This window comes from Schistocerca serialis, chromosome 1 (assembly GCF_023864345.2).
Source record: "Schistocerca serialis cubense isolate TAMUIC-IGC-003099 chromosome 1, iqSchSeri2.2, whole genome shotgun sequence".
Classification (NCBI taxonomy): Eukaryota; Metazoa; Arthropoda; class Insecta; order Orthoptera; family Acrididae; genus Schistocerca; species Schistocerca serialis.
Genome location: NC_064638.1, coordinates 303445955 through 303463454, shown reverse-complemented (window position 1 = coordinate 303463454; position 17500 = coordinate 303445955). Strand labels below are relative to the sequence as shown.

The 17500-nt window shown below is 42.1% G+C and overlaps 1 protein-coding gene across 1 annotated transcript in view; it reads right to left on the bottom strand.

Annotated features, from left to right (window-relative positions):
• LOC126468583 (melanopsin-like) overlaps positions 1–17500 on the bottom strand; it is a 165292-nt gene that overhangs the window by 76403 nt on the left and 71389 nt on the right. Inside the window, exon 3 of the mRNA XM_050096565.1 lies at positions 10175–10305. Within this exon, the coding sequence (XP_049952522.1) occupies positions 10175–10305 (131 nt within the window). The remainder of the gene's footprint in view (positions 1–10174; positions 10306–17500) is intronic.

Genomic DNA, 17500 nt, shown 5'->3' with positions numbered 1-17500 from the left:
GGAAAGAGGAACTTCTGAGGAAAGAGGAAATTTAGTACAGCATCACCTGTCTCATGTAGTCTGAAAGCTTCACAGTGGGACGTCAAGTGAGACACCAGAGCCACTGTGCAGACTGCCTCTGACAAAAGCCATGCTTGTCCCTGCTTTTAACGATGACCCTTGAGAAATCCTTTCTTCAGGAACACAGCCGGAAATAGCAGATAAATGTCTGGAGAAAGCCAACTCAGAACATTGATGACTCACTGTAGTCACCTGTCTTACAACTCGCATGAAAGAAAAACCTGTTTATCACAGTATTAAGTAGCAGAAGTTAAAATCTGCCCTACGAAAGAAACGATGCCTGTGACCGGCTACAAGAACTCTAGCGGCTGGAATTATAAGACGTACAAATGGTCTTATCGACCAGAAAGAAAACGTGTGAGCGTTAGGTATGATACAAGCAAACGGTAGAGAGAATATTTCGCTTTTGCTCTTGGAGGAAATCGTTGAGTGTTTGAGCAAGGTGATTTGTGCCACACTGAGATGATTGCTATTGTCATTGTGTGAATACTTGTTCTCAGACTCATCTCAGAAGGAGTTAAACTGTAAGGTCACCCAGTATGGAGAATCGCACTGAGCACTGACAGTTAATCCTTGGAAGCGATTTGAGGGTAACGACGTACACACTATTCCAGCCAAATTTCATGTACCGTGCCAAATTACTTTACTACGGAGTAACTAGGATTCTCAGCATCGCCGAAGCCTTAGGAAATGTATCAGACTGGAATTTAACAGTTGAGAGAGATTTAGAACGGATTCTCAGGTTCACAGCTTGCGGCGACAGGAGCCACTGCTACAACCGACGAAAGGTAAACATGCACGCTCACACTATGCCAGCAAATGATATTCAATTGACACTCAATATTGCGGTCGTCTCCGTCTCTACTATTTTTTTTGTACATTCAGCCATGACCTGTAGTTAAACATATTCGTGATTGACAGGTTTAACTGATGCAGAAAGGCGAGATATCCGATCTAATGAAAAGGATTGATCAGCCACTGTAGAGTGCTTCATACTCTTAAGTTATGGAATTGTTTCAATTGTGTACTTCTTTCCGATTGCATCTTAGCGATCCACATTCAATTTTGGGTGTTTTCATCGTGCATTTTATTGTAATGAATATCTCTAGTCTCAATTGTATTTAATTTGTTTGTATTTTATCGACCACCGGATCTGTTCGTCAACCATCTTACTATTAAAGAACCTTAGAATAGTTAGGAATTTCGCTTCACAGTTGTGAACACCCAATATCGATATTTCAATACCCTCTACGTATTATAATGATGACATAATGATATTATGAAGTCATACGTAGAGAAGATTTAAACCTGAATAACGAAAATGTAAGATTTCATTTTTTGCTAACATATAGTTATGCCTGAACCCATAGACTAATTTCTGTTAGCGATAATGTTTCCTATACAGGGAGTGTAGTGGAACTGACATTGTAATCATTGTTTGATTATATTACCGTCCATACTGCTGTATTCTTCGGAAATCAGCATGCATGACATGGTATCTTTCTACAATGAAGGCTATAGGTTCAACATAAAACTCATAAAACATTCACAGAGGGTCCTTGCACAACTGTGGTAGGAAGATACATCAGAAGAAGTCTCACATATGTTAGAATGCAACCATGAACCTAATCGTTTTTGTTAGTTAGTGATAGTGCCTTGTAGCCAAACCAAAGTATTACAATTTGTATCCAATTTTACTAACGCAAAACACATAATTTTCGAACACGTGTTCATGATTTCCATATGAGATATGTATTATTTATTTCCCAATAATCGCACGGACTGAGGTCTGGGGACCTGGGAGGCCAAGCATGACGAAAGTGGCGGCTGAGCACACGATCATCACCAAACGACGCGCGCAAATGATCTTTCACGCGTCTAGCAATATGGGGTGTTTTTTTTGGTTCTAATAAAACCCCATGTCATTCCAAGCATGTGTGTCAATTTTTACCTCTCTATCTACATTATACCGTCGTTTATTAAGTTTTCAAATTTATACTGACTTTTTGATCACCCGGTATATAAAATTCGTTGTATGTGTTCTTTTCAAAGACATTCTTCTTCTAGAATTCAGTGATAGTATTTATTCTACATGTACATTTTTTTCCCATTTTACTAAAGACAGACAGGATAAATCATATACTTGAAAATGATTCTTATCTTTTTCTCTGATTTTATTGAAATATCAAACAATTCTCCAAATGATGTAAGATGTTACTAGTACCACGTAAGTGTTTTTGGAAATGCTACTTTTGTGTCACTGCCTGCATTGTCATGTCGGATGGTCCACATTGTCAGGTGCCGTGATGTCTGTTGTCATGATGTATCCTGACCCTGTCCCACCGGTTTGGTAGGCCGTCTGTTCCATATAGTTCCACAGTATTACAGCAGCTGATGCCTGAAACAGGAGCAGTATTAGCTGGCTCATCGAGTATCACTCAATAGCAGCCTCAGTCATGGACACTGGTGACAGTCATCCATGATCACAGAAACACTGTCATTACGTCAGGCAGAGAAAATATGAGTAGACAGCGTGACAATACTGGAACAATATTAAACAAGATAGAGAACAGACAGCGAAAATCACGGGTACCATCGATACTACTGATCGACTGGGTCTAGGCTAACTGGTCCCGGTATCTGTTGAACTGAAGAGAGTCTTATCTTTCACCATTCGTAATGACCGAATCATCCCAGTTTATTTCGGGAGCTGTTTCTAGTTCTTCTACATTCGTTTAACAGGTCTGGCTGCATCTAGTCCCCCTATCTAGTGCATGTTACTTAATGTTAAGAGACGAACGAAGGTAGTTCAATGCACTCTTTGTTCAGAATGTTATGCTGATTTCGTACTGTCTCATACACAGAAGAATCGACGTCCCTTTCACGGTGACCAGCTAACTGTGTCGAAACGTTTACGCCTTGTGGCTGACTCATATTCACATCTTCTTGTGCTAAAGCAATGGTGAGCTGTGGGGACATAGTAAACGACTACTCAGCTGTTCCAGTATTATTTCAGTGCGCAAAAGTGCTGACAGATTATGCTCGAAACAGAGTGTCTTTGCTCCAAGATAATAAACCGATTCATTCTGCATAGGATGAAACTTCTATGAGCTATCAATTTTTGCTTTACTTTCTTAATTTTTTTGGCATGGGATCCAATGACACCTTACTATATCATCGAATGAAGAAATCATTTAATGGGAGGCATTTTCAGAATGACGACTACGTATTGTTAGAACGATTCCTGAAAAACCAAAATGCAGATGCCTACAGTCAAAGCGCCTGCCGGGTCAACCATCCTTCGGAAATATTTGCCACCTTCAGAGGTAAATACAAGTATTATGTAGGGAAAGGAATGGCCCCATCACTGAGATTAATGGCCACAGTTTGACGTTTTCGAGCTGCAGATTAAAATCTTATGAGAATCTTTGTAAGCTGTATGCATTTCCACGAAGTATGTAGACATTCGTATGGCATTCATGTGATACTTTAGATCCAGACATACAATAAACAAATCTGCCCCGCCTTAAAATTTTGTTTATTTTTAGTTAACTGTTAGCTTTCACAAAGATTTTTTTTTTTACATATTCACCAACACTTTGAAATTCGGATGTGAGACAGTACTTGTGGATACGTTTGTCCTTCAACGACGATTCAAAAAACATAAAGCGTCAATGCCAGAGTAAACATTTGGGAATGTCTTGTAAGAAGATACTGTTCACTGACATGGTAAACGTCTTTACATATCAGATAATTTAGTTTGTTTTTAATGTCTTTCATAATATCTTGCACAATTCTTTAGGATGCACGAAATCATTTTGATCTTAGAGGAGAGTAGCATTAATTGTACAACTTTTGAGATTTTATTTATTATAGCCGAAACAATAAGTGCAAAAATTATTCAAACAGTGCCTCCTTCAACTGCAGGTTGTTGTTATTGATATTTGATATAAAGAAGTCATATTCTAAGAAAAATAAACGCACTACGCAATACTTTCTAAACATCTGGAAGTGGTACAAGTTGATCCCTAATTTGCACCAGAAGGTGCATAAGTTGTATCGCTATATCCCTGAGGTAGACTTTATGTACTACTTGAGATTAAAGAAATGTTCCATATTTCACTCCCTACAACACTACTTGTAGGCATGCAATGTAACTGTTTACTTCCTTGCCCCACGCCTACACACTTTGCGTGAATCCACATCCTGTGTTTCATTTCTTCTATTCGATCTTGTCTGGTGGCTACCCGCAATTTCGAAACCACTTCCTTTTCACAGGTGGTAATTTTTATTTATTTTTTCAACTTTTAAATAATTACTTTACCTATCTTTTATTATATATATATATATATATATATATATATATATATATATATATATATATATATATATATATATATATATATATATATATATATATATATATATATATATATATATGCATGAGCTGCTACTTAGCTTATAAGCTTCTTGGCTGGATGTTGAAGTTTTTCTTGAAGTTTTCACTATTTCCCTCGTATCCAGCGATATTTCTTTCATGGAAATCCCACTTTCAGCAGTGTCAAACTTGAGTTTCCTTACCTACGGTATGCTTAAAATGGACACAATCCCTCCAAATATAGAATACGCTCTTCCAATTTTTCTGAACTACAATGAAACCGCTTGATTGCGGCCAATAATTTTTATATAGCTTTTGGAGTCGGAGGTGACTTCAACCTACCTAGTATGGACTGAGATGTCTATGGATTCATTACAGGTGGTACAGACAAGCCGTCGTGTGAACACATTATCCGAAAACTGTCTTGAGCAGCTAAATCGACAGCCAACGCGTAATGGAAATATTATAGATCTGGAAGCCACGAACAGACCAGACCTCATCGACGGTGTCAGTGTTGAGACAGGGATTAGTGATCACGATGTTGTCATTACGACTATGGTTACGAAAGTTAAAAATTCGGTCAAGAAGGCTAGGAGAGTATTCTCAGTAGAAATAGCAAATAAGCAGTTGTTAGCATCCCACTTAGTAAATTAATCGACTTCATTTACTTTCGGTACGATGGGCGTGGAAGAATTATGGGCAAATTTTAAACACATTGTAAATAAAGCATTGGACAAGTATGTGCTGAAAAAGTGGGTTATGGATGGAAAAGACCCACTTTGGTTTAACAGCGCAATTCGGAGAATGCTCTGGATACAAAGGCTGTTGCACTCGCGGTACAAGAAAGATCTGGAGAATGAGGACAGGAAAAAGTTAGTAGAGATTCGTGCTGCTGTAAAAAGAGCGATGCGCGAAGCATTCTACCACTACCACCGTCATACCTTAGCAAAAGATCTTGCTGAAAACACGAGGAAATTCTGGTCTTACGTAAAATCGGTAAACGGGTCGAAGGCTTCCATCTAGTCACTCACTGATCAGTCTGACCTGGCAACGGAAGACAGCAAAACGAAAACTGAAATTTCAGATTTAGCATTTGAGAAATCTACCACGCAGGAGGATCGTACAAACATACTGCCGTTTGAGTCTCATACCGATTCCCGTATGGAGGACATAGTGATAGACACCCCTGGGGTTGTGAAGCAGCTGAATGTTTTGAAAATAAATAAATCGCCAGGTCCTGATGGGATTCCAATTCGGTTTTACAGAGACTACTCCAATGCATTGGCTCCTTACTTAGCTTGCATTTATAGCGAATCCCTCGCCCTACGTAAAGTCCCGAGCGACTGGAAAGAAGCGCAGGTGACTCCTGTATATAAGAAGGGTAGAAGCACGGATCCTCAAAATTACAGACCAATATCCTTAACATCGGTTTGTTGCAGGACTCTCGAACATGTTCTCAGTTCGAATATAATGAATTTCCTTGAGACAGAGAAGTTGCTGTCCATGCATCAGCACGGCTTTAGAAAGCATCGCTCCTGCGAAACGCAACTCGCCCTTTTCTCACATGATATTTTGGGAACCATGGATGAAGGGTATCAGACGGATGCCATATTCCTTAACTTCAGGAAAGCGTTTGAATCGGTGCCCCACTGCAGACTCCTAGCTAAGGTAAGAGCATATGGGATTGGTTGCCAAGTACGTGAGTGACTCGAAGACTACTTAAGTAATAGAACCCAGTACGTTGTTCTCGATGGTGAGTGTTCATCGGAGGTGAGGGTATCATCTGGAGTGGCCCAGGGAAGTGTTCTAGGTCCACTGTTGTTTTCTATCTACATAAATGACCATTCGGATAGGGTGGGTAGCAATGTGCGGCTGTTTGCTGATGATGCTATGATGCTGTGGTGTACGGGAAGGTGTCGTCGTTGAGTGACTGTAGGAGGATACAAGTTGACTTGGACTGGATTTGTGATTGGTGTAAAGATTGGCTGCTAACTTTCAATATAGATAAATGTAAATTAATGCAGATGAATAGGAAAAAGAATCCTGTAATGTTTGAATACGCCATTAGTAGTGTAGCTCTTGACACAGTGACGACAATTAAATATTTGGGCGTAACATTGCAGAGCGATATGGAGTGGGACAAGCATGTAATGGCAATTGTGGGGAAGGCGGATAGTCGTCTTCGGTTCATTGGTAGAATTTTGGGAAGATGTGGTTCATCTGTAAAGGAGACCGCTTATAAAACACTAATACGACCTATTCTTGAGTACTGCTCGAGCGTTTGGGATCCCTGTCAGGTCGGATTGAGGGAGGACATAGAAGCAATTCAGAGGCGGGCTGCTAGATTTGTTACTGTTAGGTGTGATCATCACGCGAGTGTTACGAAAATGCTTCAGGAACTCGGGTGGGAGTCTCTAGAGGAAAGGAGACGTTCTTTTCGTGAATCGCTACTGACGAAATTTAGAGAACTAGCATTTGAGGCTGACTGCGGCACAATTTTACTGCCACCAACTTACATTTCGCGGAAAGGCCATAAAGATAAGATAGGAGAGATTAGGGCTCGTACAGAGGCATATAGGCAGTCATTTTTCCCTCGTTGTGTTTGGGAGTGGAACAGGGAGAGAAGATGCTAGTTGTGGTACGAGGTACCCTCCGCCACGCACCGTATGGTGGTTTGCGGAGTATGTATGTAGATGTACATGCAGATGTAGATTTTTGTTTTAGTTTTCAAAATGCCTTTTAACTGTTGGCTTAGGTATATTTTACACATGTGCACATTAGCTTAATCTACGCTCACCATTTAGAAATAGTGTTGTAGCTAAATTAAGTCCATCTGTGCTCCATTTTCCATAACGCCTTTCTGCTGTCGTATTGTGGTACAAAATAATTATTTAATTAACTGCTTGGGATAAATAAACATTATGTTGCACTAAATAATGATAAACAAATTTCTTAATGCTCATAATGCTGAAGATCAGATGTGTAGATTATGTAAGTAATGAGGAGGTAGTAAACAGTATTGGGGTGAAGAGGAATTCGTGGTACAACCTGACTAAAGGATGGGTTCGGTTGGTATGACACGTTCTGAGGCATCTGGGGATCACCAATTAAGTATTGGGGGGGGGGGGGGAGGAGGGTGGAGGGTAAAACGCGTAGAGGGAGACCAAGAGATGAATACAGTAAGCTGATTCAGAAGGATGTAGGTTGCAGTAGTTACTCGGAGATGATGAAGCTTCCGCAGGATAGAGTAGCATGACGAGATGCATCAAACCAGTCTCTGGACTGAAGCGCACAACAGCCATAATAAGAACAATGCTCATAACACGAGCAAGTGCTTATACTGTATCACTACAAAATGGAAACGTATGGGTCACATTACTGGCTTCGTATCCATTTTCTCTTGGTCAGTTTTCTAAAAACAAACAAAAACGAATTCATAACTACGAGTATTTTACATATAGATTCAGACATAAAACAAATATTGCGTTGCCACTTGTCTAGTTATAGTGATGCTTTTCAACATGTACCCAAAAAATTAGATGAAAACTCCAAAAAATGGGTGTCTTTGGACTATCTGTTCCTTGACACATAGAACTCATACCTGACGGTATGACCACAAAAAGCACTTAGTGCACCCTGACCTTACTTACTGTCGAATAATACGAGAGGTACCAATTTTATGGCAACGGTTCAAATTATTAGCCGGATAGTACAGGAAACTCTCTCCTTGGCACCTGAGACACTCAACGTGTAGGGGTGATCGTAAATTCATTTCGTAGGTATTCGCCACAATTCGACATGAGAATGTCACGTGCAGAGTTTCTATTGCGCAGCTACTCAAAAAGTATAGAGGGACATCATGGAATGGAGGCTTTCACGGCAGGTGTTGTCATCACTAAACACTTCCGGGCTGAGATGCAAGCAAGTAAGCTGTGCAAATTGTTTTCAGACCCACCACGAAAATAAAAGAATGTCTAAAATCCGTAAAAGATAAACGACATCCTCTAGCTACATCAGGTGTCTATAAAATTCCGTGCAGTTGTGGAAAGGTCTATATAGGAACAACAAAAAGAAGCGCAACACCCGTCTGGGTGAACATAAAAGGAACTGCCGCCTCGGACATATTGATAAATCTGCTGTTGCGGAACATGTGTTTCAGGAAGGTGATCATGAAATAAAGTTTGGTGAGACAACTGTCATAGCAAAGACGTCGCATTATTATGCGCAAATGTACATAAAGGCCATTAAGATTGCCAGACACTGGAATAATTTTAACAGAAAAGATGAAGGTATTAAGCAGGATAAGATATGGATATGAACATTGCAGCAACAGCGTGACAATCGATTAATTTCAATTGGGAATGTTGGCAATATCAGAGATCACAGCAGAGCCGACGTCACGGGATTGACAGCGGTGCCATCTGGATGGCTTACATATACAGCGCTCACTCGCGCTCTCGTTGCAGTTCGCCGATTGTTCTCGAGGATGCCTTCCGCAGTCGAAGGCGAAACGTCAGGGGAGAGTCTTACGTATGGACCACGGCATCTCTACATCTACATTTACATCCATACTCCGCAAGCCACCTGATGGTGTGTGGCGGAGGGTACCTTGAGTATATCGGTTCTCCCTTCTGTTCCAGTCTCGTATTGTTGGTGGAAAGAAGCATTGTCGATATGCCTCTGAGTGTGTGTGTTGGGGCTTATGGGCGCTCAACGTCGAGGTCATCAGCGCCCTGACACACATTAAAGGGAACGGATGTAGACAGACCTAATAAAACTGAAACAAACATGCAAAGAAAGCAGGAAAAGAAGGAAAATGTGACATAAGAAAGTAGAACGTAAGGAAAGGGAAAACGTAGCAACGAGAATGCCACAGTAAATTGTCATTGGCTGGCCACTTACATAAAATATGGGCGAGCTTGTCACACGGTGAGCAAATTAAGATCCTCTCCCTAAAATCTTTGTGAAAACATTTGACATGGCACAGAACTTTAAAACTTTAACCACATTCGTCAGAGTGTTGCCTGAAAGAGATGGCAGGTCCGCTGGCAAGTCAGCTGCGGCCCGATGGTCAGAACATAAAACGCAATCCAATAAAACGTGGCGCACAGTGACCCAGACGCCACAAGCACCACACATTGGAGGGTCCTCCCGCCGGAGCAGGAAGCCAAGCGCCATAGGGCTGTGGCCTATCCGAAGCCGAGTGAGGACAACCTCGTCCCGTCAACGGGGCTGAAAGGAAGTACACCACACATGCGTTGTGGGCTTGACTATACGGAGCTTATTGTCAGTCACTTCCAGCCACTCATCCTCCCACCGACGCATGACTCGTGAACTCAACAGCGAGGTGAGTGCGTACAGTGGTATAGCACACTGACATACTTGTGGATCGAGACACGCCTCCTTGGCTCCGTAACGCTTTCACGATTACTAAATGATCCTGTAACGAAGCGCGCTGCTCTCCGTTGGATCTTCTCTATTTCGTCCATCAACCCCGTCTGGTACGGATCCCACACTGCTGATTAGTATTGAAGCAGTGGGCGAACAAGCGTACTGTAACCTACTTCCTTTGTTTTCGGATTGCATTTCCTTAGGATTCTTCCAACGAATCGCAGTCTGGCATCTGCCGAAGATCAATTTCTTATGGTCATTCCGTTTTAAATCACTCCTAATGCATACTCAGCCGGGAAGTGTTAAGTATAGAGGTACAGTTGGTAGCTATGGACATTGACTCACCTGCGACGCCGAAGACCCAGTGTCCGCTGAAGGAGGAGGTGGCAGCCGCGGCGTGCAGCAGCGACGTGCACAGGTCGGCCACCGCCAGGTTCACGATGAACGCGCTGAACGGACCGCGCAGGCGCCGGAACCTGTGGATTGGAAAGCCACTGTCAGAGAAGATAGGTGCGGCAAGACAGGTCCTGAATGTCAGCAGGCCGTCCTATGGTTGATGAGGTTGGGTCAGGTATTACGTGGACTTTGGGGAGCTAATGGGCTTAACAAGAAGACTGAGAAGCACCGTAAACACTGATGAACCGAAAAATTACGATCATGAGCTTGGTTCACATTGGAATTTATTTCAGCAGCGATTCTGTATGGCTTCGACTCTACAGGTCCTTGCAGGTTTCCAGAGTTATGTGAGATAGGCTACCCACTCACGAATTACTGGGTGGTGGTTCCTGTGGTCGGGGATGACGCCCGACAGGTTCCAGGATTTGTTCCACGTACGTCAGATCAGTCTATTTTGGTGGCCAAGATATCAAGTTGAGTTTACTGAAACTACTGCAGCGCGATTCTGGTATTGTGACAAGACAGCCTATACCGCTAGAAGAGGTCAGCACGGTCTGGGAAGGCGTCAAGCGGAAGACATGCTGGTGATCAGTAATAAAGCACACGTAGTCATCAGTTGCCACGGTTCTTTAATTACTACCACAACTCCAACGGAGTCGAGAGTCGTTGATAGCATAATCAGCCCCCACCAGCATGCATCCGTGGCACAATACATATTTCGCAGAGTCCTTCGTGGTTCTTGGAAACAACATCCTGTAGCGAGAAGCGCCACCTACTGTAACCAGAAACATGATTCATCCGACCAGGTCCACCGCTCGTGGTCTAGGGGCTAGATTTGCTACCTCTGGATCAAGGGGTCCGAGGTTCGATTCCCGGCCGAGTTGGGGATTTTCTCTGTCCAGGAACTGGGTGTTTGTGTTGTCCTCATCATTTCATCATCATCATTTGTGAGAGTGATGAGATTGGATTGTGAAAAGAAAATGGAGTGTGTAAAAATCTGTACATTGTATGGGCGCTGATGACTCAGTTGAGCGACCCACAAACCAAACATCATCAAACATCATCCGACAAAGTGACATTGCGAAACTATAGTAGAACTTTAAGGTCTGAACCCACAGACCACTTCCCACAACGTCATGTGGAGTGTTAAGACAAAGCCGGGCAGTCGCGCAATAGATACTTCTGAACATGTGAATTTGATCGGGGTGGCCCAGAGAACGGTGAAATGTGGATACCGTGCCTTACACTGACATAACGACAAAGGTTTTCCTCTACTGAATGATACTGAAGATCACAATTTATTTATTGTTAAAACGCAAGGACTTGTGTCCAAACACTGAATGGATATTATGGGCACGGTGTAATTATCAAGTGTCAATAAGTGCACGCTAAGTGTAGCAGGATTAGCTTACAATTTAAAGGAAACACTCAGAGAAGTAGATACGAGCAACTGTTCCCTTGTCTAAGCAGATTTTGAATTCACTAGCTGAGTGTGTTCGCTAATTGAGAAAAGCAAAACTCTAACTCGAAACAAATGACATCGGGTGCCTCAGCATGCAAGCACAAATGCTGCATGTGCTGGCCATCATTCTAAAACTCAGGTAAAGAGAATAACAGCAATGGTAGTTCCAAGTTTCAAATTTAAGTTCAGAGTCCGGATCAGCTCTAAAACAGAGTCTCTAAATGACCGCCAAAAAAAGCGATGTCTGCTGTAAGTGCAGCCGGCCGAAGTGGCCGTGCGGTTAAAGGCGCTGCAGTCAGGAACCGCAAGACCGCTACGGTCGCAGGTTCGAATCCTGCCTCGGGCATGGATGTTTGTGTTGTCCTTAGGTTAGTTAGGTTTAACTAGTTCTAAGTTCTAGGGGACTAATGACCTCAGCAGTTGAGTCCCATAGTGCTCAGAGCCATTTTTTTGCTGTAAGTGCAGACAAGGGAGAAGTCATTCCTGTCTGCACCTTTAAGGAGTCTCCCCCCTCCCCTCCCTCCCCCATCTCCCGCCACGAACTGTTTATATGCTCTAATACAAAAATTCTTGCTAGTTCAGCCAGCACTAGATTTCCGTTAGCCAATTGCCGTGGAGCTTCTGAGTTCTTTCCAATCAAAAATTCATAAAATCACTAGCAATCTCCCTCATTTTCTCATTTTAAGGAAGCTGTCCGGCTGAGAGTAGAAAGTATCTCCCAAGAAGATGCCGGTTTCACGCCTCAGCACCAACATGTATACAGTTACGAACTTTAATCCTTGTTAAAAAGTAATTTTAGTGAGCCAATACTGGGCTCCCTTTCAGAATTCATACATTAATTACAGCTAACCTCCTTTGAGTTCAGCTGATTCCTTTCGCCCTGAGTCTCTTACGTTTCCTATCATTCTAGAGACCACTGTCTTTTAGAAAGCAGTTTTTTCACTGCTTCTCGCGATGCGAGTTTACAGTTCTGTGAGTTCAGTCTCCTGCCTCATCCCGTGGCCATCACCAGGACCCGAGAACCATCCAAAACAGCAACCGTCGCTAAGTGCATACAGGCCAGGGACTCTGCCTTTCAGCGAAAAGCTGTTTTACGATCCTCTAGCTGTTTTACCTCAGTGCGCCTCGTGTCGTTACAGTCAGCTAGTGGACTCAGCTCACAGAGAAATTGTGTATAGCTTTCACAACTGTATAGAAATGAAAAAGTAATTACTAAATTCGTAACCACTGATGTTTTTTTCAGTTGCATCCATACTTTCATGCATCAATTATAAAATATTAAGGTGACTTTAATTCGAACAGTGGGTTATTAATTGGGTTACATATTAGATTTGGGAAAAACTTTCCCATAACAACAGACTGTCGCTATCTACTTCGGATTCCCATCTCTGTAATCCTGTACCTAGTACAATCGTATTTGGTGATATCGTTGCATGAACATTTCCCCATATTCTACGATTGGACGGTTTGCCACGAAACCCTTGTAGCTGCGTCACCTGTGCGGTCTGTTGTCATTTGTTCCACAGTTCGTCGCTATTCTGCTTTTCAGCGCGAGAAATCCTTCGAAAATCGTAATTTCACCAGCTTTCAATCACTGTCCATAAATGTTCTTGATAGAAGCACGCAAGTAGCCTACCAGTTTCACTGCTACCGAGATTGTCTTACAGGTAATAATAATCTGCCTTTACCAAACTCTGTTACATCAGTGGGTGTGTGGATTTATAGCCCTTGTCGCTATAATGATTTCACTTCCGTGTCTACTCCACTAATAAACTTCCACTGTAATGTCAAGTGTCAGGTGTGTCAACAGGTGGCATTCTGTCTCGCAGTGTGCGGTGGTCATGGTGTTTTGGCTCGCCAGTATGTGTTGTTAAGCTGGAGAGTGACGTTAAGTTCTGCTGGTGACGAGGATTTTTCACTGAGGAAGGTTTCGCTCCGTTTCAGCTGCAAGCTTCAGAAATGGGTAAAGGCTTACAAGTTTCTCAAACCTTTTCATTTCTGTTGATTAAAAGTTTCAGATTCGTAGTACGTCATTATGCAAAAAACATTAGTGGGTATACCTCATTTCGTTTTCTGAAAAAATGCAAGTACTAGAAAAAAGTCTAAATTCTCTTGATTAGCACAGAATTTAAAATTTACCTTTCTTTTGGTCGGGTTAACAGTCATACAGTAATTCTTAAAACTCATGACTGTCGCATTCGACTGTTAAAATTATAGAGTGTGTAACAGGTGTAAAGCATATATTTCTGTCGGTGATTGAGGACAGTGTACAAACAATAATTACGTCAATGAAACTTCCTGGCAGATTAAAACTGTGTGCCGGACCGAGACTCGAACTCGGGAACTTTGCCTTTCGCGGGCAAGTGCTCTACCAGGAAGTTCCATATCAGTGCACACTCCGCTGCAGAGTCAAAATCTCATTCTGGAAACATCCCCCAGGCTGTGGCTATTCCATGTCTCCGCAATATCCTTTCTTTCAGTAGTGCTAGTTCTGCAGGGTTCGCAGGAGAGCTTCTGTAAAGTTTGGAAGGTAGGAGACGAGATACTGGCAGAAGTAAAGCTATGAGGACTGGGCGTGAGTCGTGTTTGGGTAACTCAGTTGGGAGAGCACTTGCTCGCGAAAGTCAAAGGTCCCGAGTTCGAGTCTCGGTCCGGCATACAGTTTTAATCTACCAGGAAGTTTCATATCAGTGCACACTCCGCTGCAGAGTGAAAATCTCATTCTGGAATAATTACGTCATTTGCAGACCCATAGTTATAGCTGTTAGGAGGAGTATCTTTTTAAGTTGGTTAGTACTTCTAAGTACATATGGCAAGAGCAAGCCTTTAATGCTTATTTTCACCTGCACAGCAAGTCTGGTGTTGAAATGTGGGCACATGGACGCAAACGGTTAGTCTATATTGACAGGTGAAGTCAACATAGTGGTGCAGCTACGGCAGTGCAGAAACCATCAGAGCAGCCGCTGTAGCCGTGCGGTTCTAGGCGCTTCAGTCTGGAACCGCGTGACCGCTACGGTCGCAGGTTCGAGTCCTGCCTCGGGCATGGATATGTGTGATGTCCTTAGGTTACTTAGGTTTAAGTAGTTCTAAGTTCTAGGGGACTGATGACCACATATGTTAAGTCCCATAGTGCTCAGAGCCCTTTGAGCCAAACCATCAAACAGTAAGTTATATGGTGCGTCTGCTGGAAATCTGTTCTATGAAGAGAAAAACAATCAACGCACTGACTTGTATACATATTAATGTACCACATATAAAAATATGAGGACTTCTAACCGCGACAGCCGATATGTTTATGTAGTTCACGATTTTTATTGTTGTCTTTGTAAATAAATAATTTTACAATGCAAGGCCACAACGACGTCTTGTAACGAGAGTAATACCAATGTGACATAACCTAATATAATTTACTTTCCCATTTAAAATTTAACCCATTTGCAGACAAAACACTTCTCTTGTCTACTCGAAGACACAGTGTCGAAGACCATCCCCTAAATTAGCGCCTCTCCCTTTCCACCTCCTAAGGCAATACACAAAGTACGAGTTTGGAGAGGTTTAGTCGGAAGCTCTGCAACAGCAGGCCATCTCTTCTCGTTCAAATGGACGCCTCTTCCCTCTCCTCCGGTCCACTTCCGAGTTGCTTCTCGCGTCCCGAGCTAGTACGGGGGTAACTTCCCAAGGAGTGCATTAGTCGCAAACTCCCACGTAATCGTCAGTTAATGAGCTCTGGCCCGTGCATCGCACAAAGACGCTGAAACTTCACATCTGCTGAATCCAGCAGAACCAGCCATACCTCTGAAGATGTCCAACGTAGTATTGGACGAAACGTTAGGAACTGAATAATTCCATGGACCACGGCCATATAACCCGGAAGAAATATCAACAACCCTGTTAAGCTTACCGGTGATCACCTTTCTCCTGTTCCTTAATACTTTCGTCTATCTTTGCTTACTTTTTTTCTCACTTTCGCTGGGGATAGCTATGTCATCAGCACATCTTTTGAGTGATATTTTCCAATCCTGGATTTTAATTCAACTTCAAAACTTTTATTTTCTTACTTATATTTTCGATGCACAGCTAGAACAGTAGATGAAAAATACTCTACGTCTGTCTCCAGCCCCTTGTGAGAGGGACAGCTTTCTCCTGGAGTTTCACTCCTGCTCGCTCTACGTTCTTACACATATTATTTTACTACCCGCATTTCTCTACTCCGTAAAAGGTTTGCCTATGACAAACATAAACGTACCCATCACTCAAGTATTAACATCGTATTTCAAATGACACCATTTTACGTTTTTGAAAGCCAAATTTCGCCGCATTGTCCTAACTGATAAGCTGTAGTACTTCAAACATTGATTTCTGTGTTTGTTTCACGCAGTATTGCTTGTCTATTAGTACTGACAACTCCACTCAAACATCGCTGCTCTTGGTCGCCAAGTGAAGGCTATTGACCACTGCGTTGTCCGTGGTGAGAGGTAATGCCTGAACCTTGGTATCCTCGACACACTCTCCACACTGTGGGTTTCAAAATACTGAATATCCATGCGATTTCCCAAATGGAACGTCCCGTGAGTCTAGCTCCAACTAACATTCCTCCATAAAAGCGTGATAAATCCCGTCGTGCGGCCATAATCACGTCGGACATCTTTCCACATGAATTACCCGAGTAAAGATGACAATTCTGCCAATGGACTGCCCTTTTATAGATTTTGCACAGGTACTGCCGACAGCTGTATACGTGGTTATCGCTATCCCGTGACTCTCGTCGCTTCAATGTAAAAACAAGGTGACACGAGAAACTCTAACTCAGTTGCGCAGATTGTGTCTGTTAATTTACACAAAGTGGACAAAATGCAGACTACATTTAGTCGTAATTATATGATGACAGTATTAATCTAATTAATGAGCAAATCCAAAACCTCAATAAAATTAAACTAAAAACAAAATAATCAACACCAAAATAATATCTAATTATATCCGAATCAGCATATGAATATACACAAATTATAAAAACAAAACTTGACAGAAACATCAAAGAATGAACATACAACCAACAATTATTTAGTTCAAACTTATCATGTAATCCTGCAAGAAAAAGTGTATAGGAACTAAATACGGGAAGTTTTTCGACCAAGCTTGTAGGTAAAGTTGGCGTACCGTTCCTCAAATTTTGTGTTCTGATGGTGAGGGACGGTCAGTGCAAAAAGTGTTAATACTCCATTGTGCTGAATCACGTTACTTTACGTATTTTCAGTGACATACCTTCCAGCTATTCCAAGATCACCTCTGGTATGGGAAATCAGGTACTCCTCTCCTTTCAGGCGGTTGTGGTGGATGAACGGTAAAATCTAACTGTATAGTTGCCAGACAGAGGACATCATGTGGCAAGCTGATAGTATCATATAAGCACTCAATTTAGCTAATGTAAAATGCATAAATCTCAATAACAACTTAGTATGTCGATTTTTTGCTTTTAATTTTAAATTTTCAGATCAATTTCCAAATAATTTATTCATGCAACACCTCAATACAAGTCAGATAATTCGCATTGTCATACCCTTACAGTCAGTGTGAAAAGGCCTATGACAAAGGCTAAGTGGTAACCAGCACTATAAATTAAACGCGAGTTTTATGACGGATATCTTCATAAGATTTGGTATGCGGTATATTAATTTTTAATAGGGTCGAGCACACTCAATTTTTCATATGATGTCCGCTAGTTGGAATCCGTCAAGAAAGGGACTGAGAACTTTCGGAGAGGTATTTGGAGCGGAAGTTTCAGCAAATGGACTGCAGAAGCATTAGACGCTTTT